We start from the raw sequence: 26610 nt of genomic DNA, 5'->3' as shown, positions 1-26610 counted from the left end.
TGAAAAGAGGGGGCTGGTTTCAAGGTTTGGTGAGAGCCCTGATGATTCTACCAGGCAGACAAAAAGAAAGACCCAGGACATGAGAATGTTAAATAATGTTGTGTATCTGCTATCACGGAGACTTTGGGATTAGGTCAGAGAATGGTGTTGGGCTGATAAACAGGGGTGGGGTCATGCTATGACACACGATCTTTGCAGGACTTTTGGCAAGCCATGCCCTAGGAAGTTTGTTCCGGGTGTGCTCAGGCAGATGTTGCTAGCACTTGCAGATTGATCTTGGAAGGACAGTCTTGTGTCTGCATGGGTTCTCTCTTCCACAGGCACTCCTTTTCCTTTCTTCTCTTCCATTTATGCTGATTTTGCTGTTGGGCCTTCTGCTACCCCTCTCTCAAGCCCTCCCTGCCTCTGCACGCTGACCAGAGGACAGCCAGCATATTGTTTGGAGAAAAGAGTGTCAAGACCACGGAGCAGAAGGTAGCAGCAGAAGCACTCAGGCCATTGCGGAAGCCCCTGCCTGGCAGTGCAGATGCTGTAGACCCCAAAAGGAGTCAGGCAGCCTGCTGCAAGAGCACACATCACGCTGAGGATGTTGAAGCCCCTCTCCTAGGGGCACTGGGCGATGCAGCGTCCTATGAAGTGGACACCTCCCTCCAAGGGTGACAAGTTCCATCATATAGGCGACATGTCATGGAGTGTGTGTGTGTAGCCTTGTGTGGAAGCTGGCTGTGACTGAACACCCTTCCTCATGCTATTAGAATGTGCTATTTCAGTTTCACCAGAAGATGCTGTTACAACCGCTCTGGCATTCCCGCAGTCGGCATCTCGCTACAAGCAGAGCGGAGCAGGGAATCTCCTGCCAGGCTCAGTGTGTGCACTGATGTTGAGTGTCAGACTGTGTGCTGGCAACGTCGGCACATCTCGGCTTCCGGGGTTTTGCTTGTACCTGCTCTGCCTAAACATCAACAGCATGCGACGTGCTCTCTAGTTACTTACCCAAATACTATCTCAAAGTAATGTCACACCGAAGCATGGAAAGTCCTTCCTGGTTCCGATTTGCGAAGTATTCACATTCTGAAAAATTTCAAATTTGCATCATTTTTACTTGTAATAGTTTTTGCAACTATATCAGTCTTAATACGATTTTTCCAAGTAAAATTATTAAGTTAAAAAAGTAAATCAGAGGACCTGGCACAGTAGCCTAGTGGCTAAAGTTCTCTCCTTGCACATGCCAGGATCCCATCAGTTTGTGTCCCAGCGACCCCGCTTCCCATCCAGCTCCCTGCCTGTGGCATGGGAAAGAATCCGAGGACTGCCCAAAGCTTTGGTACCGTGCACCCTCATGGGAGACCCGGAAGAGGCTCCTGGCTTCGGATCGGCTCAGCTCCAGCTGTTGCGGCCACTTAGGGAGTGAATCAGTGGATAGAAGATCTTCCCCTCTATCCCTCCTTCTCTCTGTATATCTGACTTTCCAATAAAAATAAATAAATCTTTTTAAAAAGTAAGCCAAAATATCTACTTTTTCTTATCTCTGTCCAGCAATATTTAACATCTAAAGTAATTCTTCTCTTTGCCTTGGCAGAGAAAATATCTCACCTTCTTTACACCTTACATGAGAAAAACCATGTAGCTAGATTATTTTGTTTATTTATATGTCCAGAAATTAATCCAGTGCTTAAATATTAATTGAGTTAAGGAGTAATACCAAGTTTAAATCAAAAGTAATGAATTTATTATTTGTGACATGTCAATTTAAAAACCTAAGAGAATCACAATCTGTTGCTTTGTGTAGAGACTCCATATTTAGAAAATGCATCTATCCAGTCCAGCTTATTTTCCTGTACCTGGAGACACGGCCCATTGTTCACGTGAACAGTGTATCCTGCAGACTCCTGAAGAGAATCATTGCCGAGTGAACTCTGAGCACGGGGTGCATTGATTAGCAGTCCTAGTGCAGACGTGAGCTCCTCGAGGCCTCCTGCGGTGGAGACGGTGCACATCGGGAAGACCTGACACCCTGGGGTGAGGGGATGCGTGAGGCTGTTAAGGGAAGCAGTGACTCTGCCAGCTTTCTGGCTAATTTGTGCTGTATTTTTGGATGACGCATAAAGCAATAGGGCAACAACTCCTCCTTGACTCTCTGTGCCCGAGATAGCGTCTAGCTGGAATCTAGGCCATCTTTTTCTCAAAAGTGCTTTCTTAAGTGTAGAACATGCTGCACAAATAAAACACCTGCTGGGCGGTTGGCTTCCTGAGAGGAGCCCACGGAACAGTGAGAAGGAAAAGCCAGGCGGGAAGAGGAGAAGACCTCCCGGGGCAGGGGGACCAAGAGCCAGCAGAGTCCCCCCTCTGCACATTGACCAGGGCTATGGCTCTTTGCCCTGGCCAGGACGAAGCACATTTCCATCAGTTAAGCCATGTCCAGAGGGAGGAGAGACTCAGAGAGAAAAGTCATTTTTCTTCATTTTGTTCATTCCCTGTTTGCAGGAAGCCGCATATAGCTGCAGGCAGGTGCAGCTCAGCACATATGATAGGAAACTAATGTCCGAAGGATTTCATTTGTCACTGTTCCACCTCTGAGCTCTCCTGGTTCTCTAAAAACATGTCGACAGATGCAGGCGATGGGGGCGGGGAGCAGCTCGTTTCCACTTAATGCCTCAACTTGTTACAGGAAGCCGGGCTCACAATGGCCGCAGTAAACCTAGCTTTACTCCACTCAGCATTTTTCCCCTTGGATCAAAGAGAAGCGTGTTTTTCTCCTGACCCTGCTGGGTATTTTTCAACCAAAGAGAAAAACAGTATCCAGTATGAATCTCAGTATTCCACTCGCTGATAAAATATCGCCCTTCATTTAAAGTTGGGTGGGCACTGAGGTAGTTAGTTAATGGACAAACAACAGATTTTGTGTTGTTTACTTTCAAATGTAGAGGAAAAATGGAAGAAAAATAGTGATATTAGAAGCTACTGAAGTGATCCTGATTTTCAAGCATGGTCGAGCTATCCTAAAAAACCTTCAAGAGATTTTGACAGCTTAATCAAAATAATGTGACATTTGTTTGAAACACATGTAATTGGATAATGGTATTAGAAAACCTAACTTGAAAGTCCTGAAAACACAACATAATTATTGGTTTTCTATAAGTTCATATTAAAGTCACCCTGCAAAATGATTTCTCTTACTTATGAAAATGTGTGTGTGTGTGTGTGCGCGTTTTAAGACCCAGCAATGATTGTGACTTGAGTGCTAAAATACAACCTAAATATAGTCTTGCACACTTTTAATTTGGAATGAGGTCACCCTTTCATATAAAGAGTGTAATAGAACGTACACGATTTTTAAAAACATTTTTTGCCATTTAGCCTTGGACAATAATGCTATTTCTTAAATATTCATTTTTAGATGCTCTATGCATTTTTTGCTTCTAATGGAAGCTTTGATGGCCCCTCGTGCTGCTTCCCCAGGGGATCCTGGGCAGAGCCTTTGGGGCTGGGGCCGGAAGGATAATCAGGCTGTCCAGAGAGTTTGTCAAGGAACAGCGCTGGGGAGATTGAAGTGAATGTGCTGGTTGCAGAGGTCACAGCCTTGATTTTGAGTCAAGACTCACTATCAGTTTTTTAATTGAGTATGAAAACTAGAAAGCTATTACCAAGGCAGATGCATCCAACTAATTGGAAATGAGTATGTGTGGGGCAGAGCTTCAAACAAGGACCCGGACACCCCAACATTTCACTAAAGCAAATAGAGAGACCTTCAGACTGTAATTGCTGTGATGTGCTCCCTTTTGTATTTCCAAAGCATAATTTCCTCGCTCACTTCATTTCAAAATATATGCATATCATTAGTTTAGCCTCTGTTCTTGTTTTACTCTCTTTGTTAAAGCAGTTTCCATTAGCACTGGAGAACTTTGGAGAGCAGTTTGGGTTTTACATATTCAAGTTTTAAGATGATACTGATACTATTAACATATCATGTTATTTTTGTTGCTCTATCACAAAAAAGTTACAAGGCAGGTGCAATATATTTTGTGTCATATTCAAAGCAAAGAAATATCTAGGTTGTGATATTCAGAACACTCGGATTTACCTATCTGGGGCAACTGAAGACAGTTCTTCCCCAGGATCATTCCCTTGCGTATACGTAACTCAGAAAACAAACTGCCAGTCTCAAACACTGCTTCCTAAGACTAAGTATGTAAGTGTAAAATAATTTATAGCGGCAAGGAAATCTTGCATGTACGGCAGCATTTCTTGCTAAGTTCAAATTCATATCAAACACAGCTATCTCTAAAATATTATCGCCTGAATTTTTTGTTTCATTCCTTTAGAAGTTGCAGAAATGCAGGACAAGCTGCAAGGTCTTGTGGAATGCAGTGAGCAGCTCTTTGCCTTGTCCAGCGTCTAGACACACAATCAAGTGAATGTGACTAATCCACCGACGTCTTAGCTCTGAGTGATTTCACAGTGTGCACACGGCTTCTTGGGAGTTGTCAGGACAAGAGATTTAATTATCCATCCCTCTCCAAAGACGTTTCTTTGTCTGAGGACTATTGACCTCTTCCAAGCAGAGGGCTTCCAAGGGGTAGCACAGAAACAGCCCCCCAGCTGTCAGCTAAGTTACGTTAGCTGCGGGAATCAACAGGTCCAACATGCCGGTCCTTTTGGACCTAACATGGTTCCTAGCATTCCTCCATGATTGCTGTGCTTTCATTTCTTTGGCTTGAACAAATCAGCAAATTGTGACTTGCAGTTTCTCATACTGAAAGAGTGCTGATATTATGCACACCTTTCTAGGAAAATGTTTTTCACATACTGAAACACTGGGCACATGTGATGGGCCCTTGGCTTTTCTGATCTTGCTGTTAGAGAATAGAAAGGGTCTTCACTTTGACCCAGCCTCATTGGATGAGTGGAGGTCTGATGGAAACTACCATGAGCTTAGAAGTGCGCAGGCGCAGTGGGCAGGAACTCAGACCTTCAGAAAGTGATCACCCACTGAGTAGAGAACTGAAACCACTGAGAGCAGCCGTGAATGCTGGGCAGTTAACGCTGCTTTCCGTAGCACACAGGGCATTGGAATCCTCTGGCAAGTCTCTGCCTTGTGGCCTGAAATGGCTGCTGTGAAAGGCTGACCTAGCAAAGGACTCACCTTGAATACTGGCAAGCACTTCATACAGTGCCTTACAGGCCTTTGATACCTGCATGACCCATGACCTGAGGTCTTTCAGATTAGCTCGAGTTCTTGCTTCAGGTCCTTACAAACCTACAGGAAAGGCTTCAGGAAACAGAAAGTTTACCAAAAAGTTTAATCGAACTTGCAGAACCCAACGTGACATCAACTTTTTAGGTTATTCTACCTTTTAATGGTCATAAATCTCAATGTTTAAGTATGATCAATTAAAAATAAACTTTACTTGAAATATTTTAAGTTTTAGATGTTCTATCTTAAATTGTTCTTCTTGTGCATTGTACTACATAGGTTCATTCCATGCAGGTTGTCTTGTGAGTCAAGAGAGGGCATTCCGCTGAGTCTGTATCATCCACCTCACAGAACCCATGCTTAGGGGGCACCATGGGTGCTTTGTGGCTTACAGAGCAGTGTGGCACCTGCTGAAGATAGGCTGTGGTTTCGATAATAGAATTCCTACCTCTACTTTTGCCAGGTAGAATCCCAAGCAGTTAATAGGAAGTAAGAAATCTTTATGGAGTGGAGAAAGAGATCCTCTTCTGCTCCAGGGAGCCACTGGAGCCTGGGAGAGCTGAGACAGTTCTTCATGGCTCACTATGGCAAAAGGAAAGATCTTCCGTTTGCTGTTTTACTCCCCAAATGACCCCAACAGCTGGGTCTATGCTAGGTAGAAGCCAGGAGCTTCTTCTGGGCCTCTCATACGAGTACAGGGCCCAAACACCTGGGCCATCCTCTGCTGCTTTCCCAGGATCATTAGCAGGGAGCTAGATCACGAATGGAGCACCCAGAACTTGAACCAGGATGACTCAGGCCTACAGGGAGGACAACTCAGCCCCTGGGTCTGGGACATACACACCGTTAGAAAGTCTACTGGGAGCCCAGAGCCACTAAGCTGCTCATTGCTCGGTTTTCTGGAGGCCTCAGACATGCAGTAACACATGAGGGATGCCTCAATGTTGTCACCAAATCTACATGGTGTCAGTAAAAGTTGCTTTGCTGCTCTCAATCTGGTAGAAAAATGTGGTTTTTAATGGTAAGTTCAATGTGGGGGATTTTCTTCATGTTAATTTTGATGGTTTTGGTGTCTTCCACAATAATGTTTTGGTACATCAGTTGCGCATTAGGATCCCCAAGTTATTTTTCAGAATGCCAATGCCAGGGCACAGCAGGTTAAGCCTTTGCCTTACATGCCAGTATCCCATATGGACACTGGTTCAAGCCGCTGTGGTCTAATCAGAAGAGGGAAAATGTGGAGGTCCCCGGGGGTTCTGCTATCACATAACTTCTCCACTCGGACCCCTCTGACTTCCAGTTAACTGCTACTTTACTCATGGCAATTTGCCAATAATACATTGAAATTGTTCACTAAGGGAAATATGCTAATAAATAGCTAACCTATAGGCAACTTACTGCCATGAATATCCCTGTGAGATATCATACACTGTGCTGTATCAATGATCGTCAAAGTTGAAAATATTGCAACTGGATTCATACAGGTAATGGCTTCTGTGAGCACTTCACCAACCAATTATTTGGTTTACATGTTTATGTTCTACGACGTTCTAAGTATTCATGTTTTAGCTATAAAAAAGCACCTGTAAGTTACAGCAATTTTTTAAGTATTAGAAAGTCATAATACTGAATTCTATGACTGATAAACTTACAAAGGCAAGCTAAGACTTAGTAACTTTAAAAGGCTTGATTCTGGGTCTGGCACAGTAGCCTAGTGGCTAAATCCTCACCTTACATACACTAGGATCCCGTATGGGTGTCAGTTCATGTCCCAGCTGCTGCATTTTCCATCCAGCTCCCTGCTTGTGGCCTTGGAAAGCAGTAAAGGATGACCCAAAGCCTTGGGACACCTGCACCCACATGAGAGACTGGAAGAAGCTCCAGGGTCCTGGCTTGAGATTAGGTCAACTCTGACCATTGCAGCCACTTAGGGAGTGAACCAGAAGATGAAAGATCTTTCTGTCTCTCCTTCTCTCTGTAAATCTGCTTGTCAATAGAAATGAATAAATCTTGATTTAAAAACTTGATTCTATTAATTTGCATTTTATTAATAAGGTCCATAACCAAAATGATCATTTTTCATATTGTTCACATAAGCTTTAATCACCACCTTACAAAATAAAAGATATTTGATTATATACGAGTTTTTATACTGCTTACTGGCATCTCTCTCTGTCTCTCCCTCCCTCCCTCCCTCCTTCCCTTTCCTGCTTTATCCTTTTCTCTCTCACACACACAGCTCTCTTCTAAGGTTTTAAGTCCTTGTCCTCGCCTCCAGCATTGGTGGGACAAGGCCACCTGGGAGTCGGGGATGTTGCTGGAAGGCAGCATCTAGTGTCTGTGGCTCTCAGCAAAAGCAGAAAAAGAAAATTGACTTCCTGTTCCCAATTTCACATGGATTTTTTTTTCCCAGAGAAGGACAATGACCTTGCCAGAAGGATTCAAGAAAGTTGGAGATGATGTTTGACTTGATGATGGATGGCCAGGTACCTGGCTACTGGCGTGTGCTCCGACAAAGCTGGGGGCCAGGGGCTGGAGAGGGGGCTGCATGTCTGTGCGTTTCACTCTTGCTGCCAGCTGCCAGCAGTGGTATTTGCAGAAACTCAGTTGATTCACCAAGAAAATGATTGGCAGCCCATCATGCAGTCTAGACTTAGCCAGTCTTGCTTTCGTGAGAGAACTCAGGTCTCATTCCTTAAAGGTACTCTACTAGTACATGGCTGCCTGAAGCCAATTTCATCCTGCGCCATTTATCCAAAGTTTCCTGCAATAGGTCTTTCATTTATTCCACTAACACATCTCCTGAGTTTCCATGCTTTCCCATGTCATCGTCCTCTGGTTCTCGGCGTGTAGACAGGGGAGTCACATTTGCCAACTGGTTTCCTTGGCAATCACGCATTATAAAGCATGATCTAGGTTGCAGTTTCTCATTGTGTTAATAAGTAAAAGATACAGATATGAAATTGAATTTATTTAATTATCATTTACTCCTTATGTTGAAAGCTATTGAAAATCACAAGATGACAGATTAAGAAGAACAAATGCGTTTCATTTCCATACTAATAGTACAGTTTTTCTGACAGCTTCACAAGAACTCAGTGGGCAGTTGTATCTTTTTCATTAATTGTATTATCAAATTCTGTAATCATTATGATTTACACAAATTAGCAAATAGAACTATTCCAGAGAACATCCTTGGAACACATCCAATTTATTTTTCCCAGCTGGAGATAACATAGACTGTGAGAGGACCTGGTTTGTGAGGCTGGAGGGATGTTACTGCAAACCCATCTTTGCCTCTAATTCCACAGAGACGTGGATGTCCCAAGCAAGTAGGTCCCCTATAATCATGAATTTAGTAGTATACTGGGAATAAAACAAACAAACAAAAAAAACCAAGCGTCTTATTTGTTTAAAAAAAAAACAACACTTTTCATGTTGAAGGCTATCTTATTTAATGGATATCAGCATAGGTTTATTTAAAATGTGTTGCAGTTGCTTCTGATCTCGGTGGTGTCGGGTCCCATGTCCCTTTCTTGTGCTTGACTGCATTGGGTCATGCAGCATAAACAAGGAAGCAAACCATGACCCAAGGCTAAGGTGTACATTGAAGACATGCCTGCCTCTGACAACGTCTCTGACCATCCCATCAGCCAGTGTTATTTGGAACATGCAGGAAACCTGGGGAACAACTGATAGATTCCCTGGGGATTGACCTTACTGAGTCTTTGACATAGCTTAGTCCATAAGTCCACTGCTTCATTCGTCAAAAGTCTGCATGGGGCCAAAGTCCCGTGTACGGGGCAGGAACCCACTCACTGGGCCCTCATCACTGCCTCTCAGGATCTGGAGTCAGGAGCAAAGCTGGAGGTTGAACCCCAGCACTCACATCTGGCATCTCACCCGCTAGAACAAATGCCTGCTCCTATGCAAACTCTTTTGTTACGGGCACTTGCAATAAGCAAAATGATGTTCAGGATCTGGAAGTGTCAATGTTCAAATGATGTCTGACCCTGGGAAGTTTTTAAGTCTGTGTCTTAGTCAATGGGGATGATAATGCACCCACTGTCAGGGCGGTGCAGGAGGAGCAATAGGGGGTGACGGCCACCTCCCAGAGTAGCCCCCACCACCCGAGGACCTTCCAGACAACACATGGGTGATCTCCGTAGGTCCTGTTTACCTTGTGACCTGTGATAAACAACAGCGGGTTTTCTGGGAGGCAACTCATTGCTAATTGAGGAATGCCGGAAAAGAAAAACAGAAGAAGAATTTGCTAGTGGCTTTGTAACTAAGGCAACTTTGTCTGAAAGAAAGTCATCAGTGAACGTACACATAGCCCAGGTTTGTTTTCTCTCTTCACATCTCTCTCAGCCAATCAGAAGGGAACCCATCTACCCAGGGGGCCGAGTACCTATTAGGAGGCATCCGGTTCACATGGCACCGGCTACAGTGATTGAGGCATGTAATTGAAGAGCAAATGAGCTCTTAGCGGTTCTATAGCATTTCCAAGCCTGTCAAGCAGTGGCAAAAAGCACACAACCTCATTTCTATATCCAGAACATCTACCAACTCACAGCATTGTGTTCTGTCACTTATAATGTGGCTGGGTAGGTTCTATTTCTATCAAATTAACAAGACATGAAAAGGTGATTACGTTGACCTTCCCTTGACCTGGATTTGAAATCCAGTGATTATTCCATCAGGGTGGTGATTGAGGGCCAGGTGATGTTAATAAAAGAAGTACTCAAATTCCACAGTAGTCACTATGATAATACGTCACTCTGAAAAACCAGATTTTTTAAATACACACGTTCAGTGTGAGGTTGCAAATTCCTATTACATTAGAAAGCCATTTTTTCCTACCAAGACTATTTCTCAGGATTAAGTTATATGGGTGGACAGAAGGCCTGAATTTTATAAAAATAAGAGGTAAAGATCTTTACTAGAGACCAAGAGGCTACTTTGTTGCGATGTTATGAAACCATATCCAACTGTACGCTTGTGTGTGTTGGTGACTCGGTCCCTGTCCTTACAAAATCAAGCACTGGAAAAGTCATTAAAATCCCAAGTTTAACAATAGTAGTACGAAATATAAAGTTTTTACTGGCTATTCTGGTGCTTAGAATTTAAATTTCCAGGGAAAGGTGATGATTGTGTCATTCATTTTTAGTTGAGTTTATAAATAATTAGATGATATGAAAGAACATTTTCTGAGAAAATAAAGACAAGTGTTCTCTTACAGACAGATGTGAGCGTAGATGAAGAGAAGGAATAGAAAATTCACCAAAACCACTGTTGGAAAGAAATTGGAGATTTAACTTAAAACACACACAGACACTGTGTGACCACAGGAATCCCGTTTCTGCAGAATCCCTCGTTTCACTGCAAACCTGGGTTTCTCCTGAGTCATGTCCGTTGGTCAGAGTGTAGCTGGTCGTGTACGCAGTGCCTTAGATTGTCCAACCACGTCCAGGAAAGGAGAAAGAAGACTGGACATGTTGACTATGCGCTAGGCGCTGGGAGACACTTCTCATTCCAATCCTGTAGCTATTGTCATAACACCCACTTCACCATGAGAAAGCTGAAGGAGAAAACCCATTCATCTGACACTTCTTTATCTAGTGCCTGCTAGATAAACCGTGGCCATTGAGGATAACACAGTGACAAAGACGGAAAAGTTGACCTCTCTGATGGAACATGTTTCCTGTCAGTGGAGAGGAAAATATACAAGGAATGACAAAACAAACAAGCAAGCCTACAAGCACTCGTGGGCTGTGGGATCTGAGCAGAGTGTGCTGCAACTGAGACCTGGCTGGGACCTTTAGATTCCTTAGGGAAGGAAGACCCAGCTGTGTGGCAGCTGAAGGCTGGAGCAACCCAGGCGGAGGGCAGAGCCAGGGCCAAGCTCAAAGCCCACGTCCTGGGGCTCTGTGAGCAGAGCAGCCTCCACGAAAGGGGTACAGAGGCAGCAGGTGTCTGCGGCTCAGGGCCAAGGCTTCCATCAGAGCTCGCTGGGCGGCAGCGGGAAGGAGCATCGTGGGCCAGTCTGTACTAGGATCACTCTGGCTCCTGTGTGGCAATAACTAATTAACACAAGCTGGGGTAAGGCATGGAAGGTGGAAGCCAGCAGAAGGGGACCTCTTCCCGGTCCAGATCGGGACGGCCGGTAGCAGCGTGGAGGACAGTTGCTGCGTCATTCCGGGCAAGAAGAGCCGGAATATAGCCTAGGATTTTGCCAAAATCCAAAGACTAGTTTACTGAGGGAAACCTGGAAGAGAGGCAGGTTTGTCGGTGGGAAGCAAGGTCTCACTCTTCATTGGCTAAATCAGAGGAGGCTGCCCCCACTCTGAGACGACAGCCAGGGGGCGCTTGACTCAGCAAGAATGGGTTTGAGGGTCAGGATACAGGATAAATATTTGAGAATCATCTTGCTTTGAAGAACTTGAGAGTTCAGATATTCCCTTTGTGACTGCTAAGAATTTGAGAAGGCATTTTCACAGACAACAGAGTATCTGTAACTGAATATTTTGTGTTCGGTTAACTTTTAAGATGCACATTGAATACTGAAAAATGATGACAGGCCTTGTGTAAGTCCTAGGTTTAGGAATACCCCGGCAGGCAGGTGACAGTGGGTGTCTTCCGGGAGACTCCCCCTTCCCTAGAACCCTGTTTGGTCAGAGAGCTGCCTTCCCCCATCTTCTACATGAAGTGTAAGATTTAAAGGTATTTTGACAAAGTGGAGAGAATGTCCCTGTATTGCATCGTTGTTGGTGGTGAATTTTGCGTCCCCTGCAGGTTAGAAACAAAGGCCTTGGGAGGAAATGAGGGCATCCTCAGAGTGGCTCTTCATTGGCAGCTAATAATTAGAATGCAGCTTAGCCATAATAATTAGCATTTCCGGATGAACTGGGGCAGGGTGGGGGGAGGCTGCCCCCCAAGTCACTGGTGTTATTTTTAGAGCAGGAGGCAGATGAGTGGCTCCTTGGGTCTGAGTCAGCACTGTCCCTTATTTGCTCTGCATTTTCTGCAGATTCTCTGAGATTAGTGTCTCTTTTGTCCCCCTCTTCCTGGCTGTTTTCTGTCGCTTTCATCTGGGCAGCTGGAAGCACTGGAGAAGGATAAAGAAGTTAGCCTTTGCTTGGTAAACACGTCAAGTTCATAGACTGATTTGCAGCTTAGCTCGCCAGTACACTGAAAGCATTGGCTTTAAAACGAGTAAGAAACAGCTCTTGAAAAGAAACTCTTTTTTGGTTTGTTTTTATACACACTTTTTTGAAACTGTCACAAATTAGGTAAGACCTTTCCATTTCCTCAAAATAAAGTCATGCAAAACAGCAGCAAGAATTGAAAAGTCAAAGCATGAAAAAACTGGTTATTTGGCAGGTAATTAAAACTGATATCCACCTGATTTTTCCTGTTAATGTTTAATCCAATGCCTTGACTTATATTAATCCATATTTATGGATACCGGACAAGCTTGTTCCTTCGACCTTATTTATATCAGGTTCTGCAAGAACACATTCAGTTTTGGACACTCCTTTAAGAGACTGCCTAGTTGCTTTCATACGGAGTGATAGATTATGGAGGCATTTTTGTTTGTTTTGCTTTATCTGAAAGAGACTCATTAGGACCGAAGGCACACAGTCGCTGAGACAGGGCTGGGACACAGGAACACATTGGAGGAACTTGACGCTCCAGTCTATGAGAGCAGGTGACGCTGGACAGGGACCCAGGCCTCTGCTGCTGGCCACACCTGTCATTGCAAGCAGTGCCCTAGGTGTGAACAGGTCACCTTGCTCCTTTCTGACTCTGAGATAGGAACTTGGGGTACAAAGCTGTGTGAGTTCCTGCTGATGACTTGTCTGTCCCACAACCAACCTGCATTTTTAGTAGCAAATGTCTCCCATGAGTGTCTTGTTCAACACTAATCAGAAAACCCTAACTATGAATTTCTCAAATCCTAACCAAATTTCTCAAAACTTCTCTTTTCTGCATGAAAAAAGAAAGAGGAATAGAAGTCTTTTTGTCACCGTGGTTGAACGAGACAGTGAATGTCTAGCCTTCCGACAGTATGTGGTCTATGTCAGCCCTATGTCATCTTGCAAATACGGGCTGGAAGAAGCAATATCTTGAAGAAAAGGTGACATCCGCTCCTCCTTTCTCTCTCACTTGTAAGATACCATCCAAGAGGGATTGTTCAGCCTAGCAGCTGGGAGTCCCTGGTCCAGTTCCTGCCTCCAGCTCCTGGGTAACTTCCTGCTAACACAGACCCTGGAAGGCTAGGGCGAGAGCTCAGGAAGCTGACTTGCTGCTGCGTCTGGGGAAGACCTGGGTTGTGTATGTAGATCTCAGTTTTGACTGATTCATCCTAGCTGTTGGTGGCATTTGAGAAGTGCACTGCTATCTCTCTCTCTCTTTCTCTCTCTCTCTCTTTCTTTCCCTCTTCCTCTCTCTCCCCACCACCAACCTCCACCTCTCTGTTGGCATACCAATTAATATCTTAATGCCACTCACACTGATGTTTTACTAGTCATTTCTTTGAAAATGCAATATGGTCACTGTTTCACAGGACTTCTTTTGTGGATGTGGTGTCCACAGACTAGAGGTGATTATCTTTTTCATATTCGAAATATTTTTCACAACCTACTAAAGGAACTTTTCCATATGCTGCATATAAGTGTTTTATCAGATCTTGTCCTAATGATTATGTTTCTGCTTCTTTTTCAAGCTTTAGCATTCTCTGATTAATCAGATTTCTCTCTTCAAATAATGTGGACTTTTGGAATGTTCTTTTGTGCAAATAGAGCTGACTCCAGTTCCTAGAAATCCCTTGCAGATAGAGTCGAAGAGCATCCCCTGTATCAGGGGGTGCTGGGAGTGCGTGCGTTCTTTTCCATGCAAATACAGAGGTTTATTTGCCTGCAGTGGGAGTGATTTCAGCTCTCCAGTTATTAACAAAAACCATTGCTCAAGGTCAGTTAATGAGAAACCCCAACTTTCATCTTGGCTGACACTTCCCAAGTTCTATAACCAGAACTTCGACTTGGCCTGCTGGAAATTCAGAGTGTAATCGATTTGGTACCATCACTTTATTGGTGGTTGGACTACACAAGTTTGAGCTTCAAGGTGACTTCTCTGGACCCATCGCTAGGGAGACCAAGCTGCTCCAAAGGCTTGCACTTGTAACCCCAGCTGGATATTGGATCACAAAGGAAGCAGTCTGGAGGAACATAACAGCCTGTGGAGTGCGCAAGGGGCTGAGCCAGTTCTGGTCTGTCTCTTTAGCATTAGAATGGAGAGGTGCAGGAAGTGAGGTCACCCAGTGGTGGACGGGAGCTGGAAGGTCATTGACAGCTAGAGGCTGAGACACACATTCTTGACGCTGAGCAAGCTAATTCGTCAGCCCTTTGGAGTTAGAAGAGGGAGGCAGTGGCATTGAGAGCATCAAGAAACAAAGATGCAGTATCTCCTCAGAGAACAATCGCCTTGGCTCTGTTAGCTTTCCAGTGCCACGAGACTTGGCTTTCACGCCTGGCTTTGCAGCACCCTATTTTAATCTCTGTTCATTTCAATTGTTGATATTGTAATGAACACAATCACTCACAGCCACACACTCACCCAGAGTAGACTGCTTTTTAACATCAGTTCAGTTGGCTTGTGTTGAGAAATGCAATTCTAAACAAAGTGCAAGAGTGACCCCCAGTCTCTCGGTCCACCTGGCTGCTTCACTGGGTACCCATCACAGTGATCTCAGGAGAAATTTCCTCCTAGCCTTTGATACCCGGCATTGCACATCTGTGACCGACATCGATGTGTTTTTGCATGTACTATAGCAACTTTTAGTCTGAATTTTGAGAAGTTCGAGTCCAATTTGAGAATTTTATTAGCAAGTTTGTTATTAGTGATTTTCAGTGAAATTGATTCCAGATTTATTGTGTACTGTTTTTTTCCTACCCTCACAACTCTAAAAATATATTTGACTAAATATATCTGTGCAACTAATCTCAAGTTTATTTATTTGTTTGTTTATTATTTATTTGCTTGCTTGCTTGCTTATTTGAAAGGTAAAGTTACAGAGAGAGAGAACCAGGAAAAGATAGAGTGATCTTCTTTTCTGTTTCACTCCCCAAATGGCTGCCAGACTCGGACTAAGCCAGGTTGAAGCCAGGAGCCTGAAACCCCATCCAGGGACCCGAACACTTGGACCTTCCTCTGCTGCCTTCCCAGGTGCATTGGCAGGGAGCTGGATGGGAAGTGGAGCAGCCGGGACTCCTATTGGCACCAGGAAGGGATGCTGGCACTGCAGATGACTTCACCCACTGAAGTCATCCCCTCAGGTCCTCTTGTGAGAAAAGGCGATTTAAATAATCAAATAAACAAGAGGAAAACACACAGCAAATAAACAAAGGGAAGGTTTCTGTTACAGAAAGGATCCATGTCCATTCAGCCAAGTATGTGTCTGAAGCAAAGATACTTGCCTTTAGAGAATGGCTTCAGCATTTCCTGGTACAAAGTCAAGGATGTCAAAAGAATGATCAGCCGTGAGGATGGACAGTTTGGGGGTTGGGATTGATGCCTGTGGCCATAAAGGCACCTGCAGCTGCTGTGCTGATGGGCTCTGAGTAGTGCTGGGATTCTTGGGCAGATCTGCTGCCCACGGACCTCAGGAACTCGGCCACCGCTCTGTTGTATAGTGCTGGTCGTTCCAGAAAGTTAGCTGCTCTCACAGTGCAAAAATGTTTAAAGAAAATGATGATCTGGTCATTGGGTTTTATAAACTTAAAAATGGCTATGGGAATCCTCTGGCAAGGGTCTGTGTAAATGAAGTGAAATGTCTTGACTGAGTAACCAAGGCACGCAAGGATGCTGAGTTTTACGTATCCAGACATACCTTGGCAACAATTTCCTCTGAGGCATGTGCATCAGTCAGACTAAATAATCTCCAAAGTTCCTTAAACGACACCAAAAAGCATTCTGTGACACCATAATCATTTAAATATGTGAAAGTATAACTGAATTTTGAACTACTTCTCTTTAGACAAACTGAAATCGAGACATGTGATATTTGCTCTTATGTAGGAACCAGTTCCTCCTTTAAAGTCTCCCACAGATGGGCTCAGCATTGCACCTCCAGGAACTCTACAACCAGTACATGCTGAGCTTGCTTATTTTTTTCACTATTTTTCACTCCCATTTTAGAAATGCAAGTTAGTCAAATAGTGAGACTTTTAAAACTCGAAAAATGATCAGCATGTGGGGGGTTCCAATATAAAGAGGTTATGAGGCTGTTCTAGGTTACCCAAGCAGTCGATGTCAAAGCCAGGCTTAGAACTGGGTCTCCGGGTTCCTGATTTATAAGACTTTCTGCTATGATATACACATCTGATACATTTTTAAAAGATTTATTTATTTGAAAAAGTAGGGAGAGAGAGAGAGATCTTTCATCCTCTGGTTCATTTCCCAAGTGGCTACAACAGCCAGGGTTGGGTCAGGTTGAAAGATCCTAGAACTCCATCTGGACTCCACATGAGGACAAGGGTTACCATGCGTGGGCCATTATCCAGCACTTTCCCACACTGATCAGCAGGAGCCAGATTGGAAGTGGAGCAACCAGGACTCACATAGACACTCATGGATATTGCAAGTGGTGCCTTAACCTGCTTGAATCACAATGCCAGCCCCTTATTGTACTTTAACTGTCATGTTTAATTCCCATGGTTTGAGTAATGGTCCATTCCAGTTCTGTTAAGATAAACTTCCAGGCACTTGAGTTTCTCTATCAGTAATATAATGTATTCTAAACTGTCATAGTATAGTTGATTATTGCTTGACAAAAATTCATGAAATCCATTTAAAAGGCATAGTCACAAAATGTGTCGGCGGGAGGCACACTTCTGCTCTTATCCTTTGCCCACCTCTATGCACCCATGCATCTTGGTCAACTCACAGGGTAGACTAGGCCTTGGAGAGGTGATCGAGTTGGAAAAGTTTTTTTATATATAAATAAGATTGATACTTTGATAGTTTCTATTAGCAAAGAATTAATATGTGCTACTTTTAGATTGTTTGAATCATAATGCACTTAGTCGCCGTTGGTACCCTGTCCACGCTATGAGCACACGGGGTAATGAAGTACCAGTGGCCCCATCAAGAATTAAGCAAGATCACCCGCTGGGTGGAATTCACTCATGGAACGCCTCCTTTGCTGGTGGCCAGACCACCCCTCATTCCAGTCAAACATGGTGTATAGGCACAGATTACTCCATGTGATGTTAGCACTTTGATGCTCCAGTAAACTTAGTGTCCTAAGCCGTGTGCCCTGGTGTTGCAGCAACTCTTGGTATTCTAGTGTGTGAATCCACTTGACACATTCCAGTTGACATGAATGCCCTCTAGGTGACCCTGGCTGTCATCCCAAAACCCAGGGGGTAAACAAAGTCCTTCAGATAATCTTCCCAGTGCTTCTTGCTGGGTACTGATGCCTGCAATGTCTCTTATATGCAGCCTGAACTGTTAATATTTCTTGAAAAAGTCCAGGTGCCCTCTGGTGACACAGGGCTACCTTTGTTTTGGACACTTAGTCTTGTCTCACAGTACAGGGGTCTTCCATCTTGCTGCCACTCAAGACGTGCTTTTGTCCATGTGTCCCAAAAAAATCCCACTCTGTAATCCTGGATTTGTCCCCCCTCTCTCTCCAGTGTAACAGCACTCCCCAGCTTTGGTGGCTGGTGCTTTCATGCTAGGCCTTCTTGAAACACCTAGAAATCTATTGAATCTGGTTCATGAGTAACTAGTCTCTCATCAGACTTCTCATCACAAAGATTTCACTGTGCATAAAATTGGGGAAGTTTTGGCAATCTGTGGGAATAACTGGGAAACTTCTTCTGGGAACGAGTACATTTGGCAGCCCTGACACCAAATCATAAATTCTTACCGATAAAGACACGGTGTAATGGCACAGACAGCTTTGATCTGTGTTTTTGTTAGGATATTGGATCCCAAAATGCACTTCTCCTGCTGTTTGTGGAATGCCTGGGGAGGAAAATGGAATGCTTCTACCTTGACAAAATTATTAAATAAGAACAGCTTGTCTTCCTGGATTCAAGACTTCTAACCTCTAAATTACTCCTCCTTCCCCCCTCGCAAATGAAGTCTCTATTATTCGTTCATTCCACCTTCCAAGCTTGTTTTCAGATCCTTTATTTAGATGAAAAAACCAGTGTCTCAAATTTTCAACTTAAAATTGATACATTATTTTAACAGCATGGCTGTGTACTTTTCAAGAGTTCCAGGAGAGGTAAGTAAGGCCAAGCAGTAATGGAGTGTAGGCAGAGAAGCCAGGGAAAGGTGAATGTCTGCAGCTTTGTAAGTGTGCCCAGGTTATTCACTGTATTTCTCTTAGGATAACATATTGCTGAAGAAGCTGGGACATAAGTCATCAGTTTAACAGATGGGCTTCAGGGTGATGACCATTTATTTCCTGGGGTTTTGAATGTGTGTATTGCTATACAGACTTGTGATTTGCTAGTTCTAGTGGGCCCTGTTGTCACCAAGCTTGGTTAATACAGACTTCTTAATAACAACAACCAAAAAAAAAAAAAATCCTGCCAGTTGTGCTGAACAATCAGTCCTCTGACTGGGTGGCCTCTGTAACCAAGGATCAACCAATAGGGGATCAAAAATACTTGAAAAAGTGGTGTCCGTTGTCATTAGGCCCTTTGCAATAAAGCATCACAGCTATGCCCATCCGCACAGCGCAAGTCAGCTCCTGGTGACTTGATGTATGGGAGAAGATGTGCATAAGCCATTATACCAACACCAGACTGTTTCATATAAAGGACTTGTGCTCCTGTGAATTTAGGTATCTGCAAAAGAGAGGCAAGTTCTGGAACCAACTCTCAGTGTGTACTGAGGACAGCCATCCACTCTTGTTTCTAATATTTCCAAACAATCCATGGCAAAGGCTCTGAAATTGTTGAAATGAACGCTAACCGCTCAGTGGCAGTAGGGAAATAAGGAAGGTGTTTGCGCGGCTCCTGTGTTTAGTGCGCATGTCTGTTTGTATTGCAGAGCTCTTGGAGCGGAACAGAACGTCCATCTTCCTCAGCCCTTTTGGCTTTCTTGACCTCCAGACAATGCTGCTGGATGAGTATCAGGAACGGCTGTTCGTGGGCGGCAGGGACCTCCTGTACTCACTCAGCTTGGAACGGATCGCGGATGGCTACAGAGAGGTACGGAAGCATGGCGCGGGGGCTCAGGATGGGAAGGGTATAGCTTGAGCTTTTTTTCACCTTTAAAATTTTCAGCGATTACTTCATTCAAATAAAATATTCATTCAAAGGAAATTACTTACACACCATTGTGCGTGAACTTGCCCAGAACCCCTGGATGTCTGGACTTCCAGAAACCCCAACTGGTGCTTCTGACATTGTTCTTGCATGGCCTTCTTCTTGTCACCACACCCATTGTTGTGAGAATGCAGTTTGACACATGCTGAACGAGTAATAACCCCTGGGCATCATCCCTCCAGCATTGAGCTTAAAGAAATATGGTTCTGTGACAGCACACAGTTCCATTGGCTATATCGTTAATTAACATGTACTATTAAATTATGCAAGTGCCTGACGCCTCCTAGAGAAGGTTGTGATAAGAAGAAAACTGGTTCTTATGGTCTCTACTGACAAGGTTGAACTGATCTCAATTGTTTTAGGTTTGTATCAGTCTGCATGAAACAGGCAGAAATATTTGGACCATAGTATTTCTTGGCATGAATGTATGGATTGTGTAACTCCTTTCTTGGTCATTTATTCTTTTGACTAAGTGAGCCTCATCCACCCTTGGTCTTAGATAGTTACCAAACCCCACAGAAAATGGTTTAAAATCTTTGGATTTTTTCTTGCTTCATATTTCTGTATTTCTAACAAGCACTCTGTCGTTCTTTCTCAGTGTCTTTGATTGAGACAACAGCTGTGAGCGTTAGGGAGGAGGAAGATTTAGGCTTCCTCTTTGCAGCACTGTCCATCAAGCATCTGTGGGCTGCTCTGCACGCAGTTCTCCAGTCCCCTGTCCTCCGAATTCTCACTAGAGTTAGAAGCAATCCTGGTTAGATCCAACCACATTAGACATTATTATAATCAGGAAAGCAGCGTTCACCAGTGAGCCACACAGGGTAGGGTTATCAAATTTTTAAAGATTTATTTGTTTGTGTTGTAATGTCAAATTTACAAAGAAAAGGAGAGACAGATCTTCTGTCTGCTGATTCACTCCCCAAGTGGCTGCAAGAGCCGGAGCTGAGCCAATCCAAACCCAGGAACCCTGAGCTTCTTCTGGGTCCCCCAAGGCTTTGGGCCATCCTCAACTGCCTTCCCAGGCCACAAGCAGGGAGCCATATGGGAAATGGAGCGGCCAGGATGCAAACTGGCCCTATGTGGGATCCCTGTGCATGCAAGGTGAGGATTTAGTCACTAGGCTGTCTTTGCATCAGGCCTGGCTTATCAAATTATTCTTAACCTCCTTCCTTTTTTGTTCTCTTCCTTTCTTTCTGCAATTTTCTTGCTTCTGCTGAAGTTAAAAATTATCTCTTTTTTCCATGTGCTTAAGTCGTTGTTTTAATTCCACTAATTTTTCACCACATCCTCTACTGCAGTCTTTGCCTTTCAGTGTGGTGAGAGTCCGTAAGTTCAGTGTTTCCTGTTTCCTAAAGTTAAATCCCTCTGCTGTGGTCCCCTGTCCTATCGGCTGTGGCTTCATCCTCCTCAGGCACGCACAGGATCTACCTTCCCACATCACCCTTCTTTCTGTTTGGTATTTTCCTGAAGAAGTCCAAGTTTCTTGAGGAAAGATCCAAAGTAAAACACTGAATTTTGAGTGTTTATAAGTGTGTTACTCAGCCTTCATACAAACTTGACAGATTATGTAAAATGATGGATTGAAGATAATTCACATCAGAATCACGAGGATTTGTGCCATCATGCTCCTGTCTCCCCCACCCACCACACCCACCCACCCCCCACCCACCCACACACACACATTGCTTGACTACAATTACGTGCTTTGAATTGGCTCTTTAGGTTCCTGGTTTATGGGAATTTCTGCAGCTCTTTTGTTTCTTTTTCTTTCTTTTTTTTTTAAGATTTATTTATTTATTTATTTATTTTATTTGGAAGTAGGTTATACAGAGAGAGATTCTCCATCTGCTGGGTCAGAGTTAGGCCAGTCCAAGCCAGCATCCAAGAGCTTCTTCCAGGCCTCCCATGTGGCTGCAGGTACCCAAGGACTTGAACCATCCTCTGGTGCCACTAGCAAGCTGCCAGGTCTCCCACGTGGGTGCTGGGACCCAAGGACTTGAACCGTCCTCTGGTGCCACTAGCAAGGTGCCAGGTCTCCCACGTGGGTGCTGGGACCCAAGGACTTGAACCGTCCTCTGGTGCCACTAGCAAGCTGCCAGGTCTCCCACGTGGGTGCTGGAACCCAAGGACTCAGGCCATCCTCAGTGCCACTAGCAAGTTGCCAGGCCATCAGTAAGCAGCTGGAGCGGAAGTGGAATAGCCAGGACTCTACATTGGTACCAAGGTTTCTGGACACCTCTCACAATGCTGCTGAGCCATTTCCTGTACAGTGAGATGGGACGCAGCAGCTTCCCACCTTAATGGGATTTCCCTTCAGGGCACAGAAAGGGAATCCTCTGCCTATTTCCGTTTATTCTTCAAGCCTGCTTGTATCATCAGGCCTTCCAGACCACAGAGACCAGAATATGTGCAGAAAAGGACTGACAAAAACCATGCCAGAGCCGGAAACCTGGCAAAGCTCTGAGCTGCCTCTTAGAAAATGACTCAGAGTGGAGTCTGGTCGCTGAGCTCACCTGGGGTGTCTAGCAATGCGCCAAGGAGAGAGCAGTGCAGGCTCTTCAGTGGAATAGCCTTCCTGTCCTCGAGGGGAAATCCTCAAAGCTCACAAATGCTGTGCCTTCCGTCTTTTACACCAGCCCTGCCTGTCCGTCCAGCTGGAGCAGCGTGGGCCCGCCATAGGCTGCCTGCTCAGTGCAGTGACAGCCGAGTTAGCGTAAGGTCTGCTTCTGGTGACATTATTAGAGACCCTCTCGGGCAATCACCGTGTACGTACAGCATCGTGAAATGCTGGGCTACTGCGTATCTGTACAGGCCCTGGGAAACTCTGGGCCTGTCTGTGGTGCTGAACAGTTTTGATATAAAATCATCAGAATGTATTAGATATGCACACTTCTAGGATTGGTTTTCTCCCCATGCAGTTTTGAAACAACTAAGAATCCACTATTTGATAGACTTACTACACTGTATTAGCTTTGCTTTACGAATTGTTTATTACATTTCTCAGACCACGTAATTACAGCCTATCACAGTCAAATCCTGTTCTGGCGTATGTACGTGACATAAACTGCCCTTAACCCTCACGGCAAAACAGAGCAGTTCATTCTGGCACTAAATCGGCGTCCTCACTCCTGAACTTCTGACTTGATAACTTCCTTTGCTGTATCTAACATGAGCACCTTGCATCTTCCAGAAGCTGGTGGTTTTTATGATTCTCGCTCAAAGTCTCTAAAACCTGCCCCACCTAACCCCAATAATGTGAGACTTCCTAGGCTAGAAATCTTGACCTCAGCTGTAACAATCTAAGAAATTTTTTAAAGACAAGTTTTTCTTTTCTGCATTTTTCTGAAGTCTTTTGATGCAAAAAGAGCATTGGCTGAACTAGAGGAAATAGTTCTGCGGGTGGAAGCCCTGGGCCCGGCGTGGTAGCCTAGTGGCTGAAGTGCTCGCCTTGCACATGCTGGGATCCCATATAGGCACCAGTTTTAATCCTGGCGGCCCTGCCTCCCATCCAGCTGCCAGCCTGTGGCCTGAGAAAGCCGTTGAGGATGGCCCAAAGCCTTGGGACCCTGCCCCCTCATTGGAGACCTAGAGGAAGCTCCAGACTCCTGGCTTCTGATCAGCTCAGCTCTAGCCGTTGCGGCCATTGAGGAGTGATCAATGGATAAAAGATCTTAAAAAAATGAAAGCCCTGTGAGATTTCCTGATCCTGATATGAGTGTCTGAGGATGGCAGAGCAGGCCAGATGGACTGAGGACTCAGAGAAAGTCAGCATGTTCCAGGCCCCTCTCACTTGGCCACCTGTCGATTCCGCTTACATTTGTATCAAGCTCTAAGAAAACAAACAACACCAAAGCCTATTTCTTTTTCTTTTTCTTTTCTTTTTTTTTTTGCCATTTTTTAAATTATATTTTTTACAATCTTTACATAGTTAATTAGGGTAAAAAGGTTCAAGGGCTACAGGAAAGTGGGTAAGACTATTATTTCCATATTACTTCCTTCATGTTTAAAGGGGGTTATTAAGGGAGAAGGCCCACCCACTTTCCCACCCTCCCCAGGTCCCGCATGTAGGGCATGCTCCGAGGTTCTTGCTCAAGTGGTTTTGATAGTTCACCAGTTATGAATCGCTGCCAGTCTTGCCACTCCAAGCACTATGAGGTCTTTGAAAAATCCACTGATTGACATAGTCCATCATAGAGTCTCTGTTTGCCCCGTATTTCACTGCCAACATATGGCTGAGATGGTTGATTGACCTGTTCTGTCTTCTCTCTTTTCTTGGTTAGGGTTCTGAGTCCAGCTTTTCGATTGGGGAGATCTCCAAAGAAACTTTGTCTGAGGTGTTCTCAGACCAGATTCTTGTATGTACTAGCAAGTACAGGGCCCAGCACAGTCCATCACCCTGATCAGCTGGTGTTTGCAATTGCTGGGTTGATTCTGTTTTCGGCTCCACCTTCCACTGGAACCAATGGGTGTTGCAGTCCAGCCTGGTTCTGCCCAGCACATACTCGGCCCGCGCATAACCCAGTGGGAGCTGCAGCCTAGTTAGAGCGACCCACAATAACCCCACAAGGCCTGCCCCCTACCCTGGTTTGCCAGTATGTGTAGCAGTAGCCCAGTCTGTCCCACACCCCATTCCACTGCAGCCCCTGTCCTGGTTTTCGTCCCCTCCCATGGAAGTGGTAACCCAAGAGGGAGGAGCCCACTATTTACCTCTCAGGCCTCTCCCACTCCCGGATTATGCACTCTCCAGGTAGTTCTGTGGTTTGACTTGACAGAACTAGTCCCCAGTGCCAGCTTCTGCCAGCTGATGCTGTGGCTAAGGCCAAAAAATAACCCTCACCCACTCTAATTTTGTTTGTACCAGTAGGACTAATCAGCCCAGCCTGGCTTTTCCCTGATCTAGTCCACATGAGGCGCACAGGTGTTGTAGCCCTGCTTAGTCTGGTCCGCCCCCATCCCAGCTCACGCACTCCAGGGGGAGTAGCTGTCCAGCAAGGGAACTACCCCTTATTCCCCTGCTGGCTCCGCCCCCTCCCTTCCTGGTTCTGGCGCATGCAGGTTGGGCACTGCAGTCACATCTGGTACAGGCAACCTCACCTTGGCATTCCGTATTGTGCACTAATTTTTGTTGCGACCGAACCCGGCTCGACCCACACTGTTCTGGTGCTTGGATTTGCCAGTGGATGACGTGAACAGATTCAGCCTGGTCTCTCCCCCCCCCCCCCATCCATGCCAAATGTATGCCAGTGGATAACTTTCCATGGCCTGTTCTGGGCTGTTTCCTATCATGTTTCTTCAAAGCCTATTTCTTTTTGCTGAAACTCCAGTCTTTCAATGGGCTAGAGCTCCAGCCCCAGGCCATTAGGGCTCCAGCCCTGGGCGGTTAGGGCTCCAGCCCCAGGCCATTAGGGCAACAGTCCAGCTGGTTAGGATTCCAGCCCCGGGCGGTTAGGGCTCCAGCCAGGTGGCTAGGATTCCAAAGCAGGCAGTTAGGACATCTCAGGTTTAAATTGTCTATTTCCTTTCACTTCTTACTTAGTGTTTAAACTTTTGCTTCAGACTGGGCAGTTAAAACAGAAGTGCATGCCTCTTCTCTCCTCCTCCTCCTCCCTGGGCAGATGTACTCTCCTGGAATTGTCAAGTCACAAGCAGCAAGGTAGAGACTGTGTTGGGTGATGGTTAGACTTTCTACTTGGCAATCTTGCAGCTTCATGTGCAGCAGAATTATGTTCTAATTGGACGTTGATGCAGAGCTGTGTGAACTTTAATCTCTGGTATAATTCAATTGACCTTAAATCCCTAGGGTCTGAATAGAGACATGTAAAATTTGTACTTAAGTATTTTAAAGAGTTGAATCAATCTCAGAAAATGCTTGGTTGATGAGATGTAGAGGAAGATCTGGCCGAGATGTCAGCTGGGACACCTGTGGGTGTTATCAGAAGACTTTGGTTTGAGTTCCAGCTCCATCTCCTGACTCTAGCTTCCCATTAGTGCAGTCGCTGGGAGCAGTGCCAGAGGGCGCGAATAGCTGCATCCCTGCCATCGCTTGGGGAGATCAGGTTGAGTCCCTGGCTCCTAGCCTCAGCCAGCCAAGGCTGCAGGGACTGTAGAGACTTGGTGAGTGAGCTGGTAGATACGGGCTTTCTCTCTCTGCATGTTTTTCTCTCTGTGTCTCTCTCTGCCCCTCAAATAAATGAATAAAATTTTAAATATGCATAAGAAGAGCCAAAAATGATGAATAACTGAAAAACTATCCTGGTGTTTTCTTAGAGCCAATGTAATATTCACACAACTGGGAACTCAAACGGTCTCTCTTTTTTTTTAAGATTTATTTTAATTTTATTGGAAAGGCAGATATACAGAGAGGAGAGACAGAGAGGAAGATCTTCCGTCCGATGATTCACTCCCCAAGTGAGCGCAACGGTTGATGCTATGCCGATCCGAAGCCAGGAGCCTCTTCCAGGTCTCCCACGCAGGTGCAGTGTCCCAAGGCTTTGGACCGTCCTCGACTGCTTTCCTGGGCCACAGGCAGGGAGCTGGAAGGGAAACAGAGCTGCCGGGATTAGAACCGGCACCCATATGGGATCCCGGGCATGCAAGGCGAGCACCTTAACCACTGCCCCACCGCACCAGGCCCAAATGGTCTCTTTTTTTAAATGATGTGATTTTAAAAAACCTTGTCCTATGACTGTAAAACATTTTAATGTTTCATAGCATTGTGATAATGCTCATTAGTAAACTAAAAGTAATGTTAATAGTATCAAAAATTAAGATCATCCACATAGTGTACATGGTAAAGCTTTTCTATGAAACATTGAGAATATTTTAAACACTATGTTATTTTCTGTATTCCTTAATGAAAACTTAAATCCTTATTCATACTTAAATTTGCTATAAATAAATATAAAGCATGGTGAATTTTTTCTATTGCTGCACAATTCAAAAGTTCTCATTCTTTCTGATCAATATTTCATTGCTGGAACGGGACACAATTGACAGATAACATGCTTTTTTGAACCTAGACACAAGAAGTCAATATGTTCATTTTTAAAATTCTATTCTAACTTATTA

The 26610-nt window shown here is 44.7% G+C and overlaps 1 protein-coding gene across 1 annotated transcript in view; it reads left to right on the top strand.

Annotated features, from left to right (window-relative positions):
• Positions 1-26610, top strand: part of SEMA3E (semaphorin 3E) — a 168062-nt gene that overhangs the window by 81018 nt on the left and 60434 nt on the right. Inside the window, exon 2 of the mRNA XM_040964788.1 lies at positions 19265-19425. Within this exon, the coding sequence (XP_040820722.1) occupies positions 19265-19425 (161 nt within the window). The remainder of the gene's footprint in view (positions 1-19264; positions 19426-26610) is intronic.

The sequence above is a fragment of the Ochotona curzoniae genome, unplaced genomic scaffold, assembly GCF_017591425.1.
Source record: "Ochotona curzoniae isolate NIBS_2020 unplaced genomic scaffold, NIBS_Ocur_1.0 scaffold_3835, whole genome shotgun sequence".
In the NCBI taxonomy this organism is placed as follows: domain Eukaryota; kingdom Metazoa; phylum Chordata; class Mammalia; order Lagomorpha; family Ochotonidae; genus Ochotona; species Ochotona curzoniae.
The sequence above is the reverse complement of the archived record's forward strand: the minus strand, read 5'-3'. Positions and strand labels throughout refer to the sequence as shown.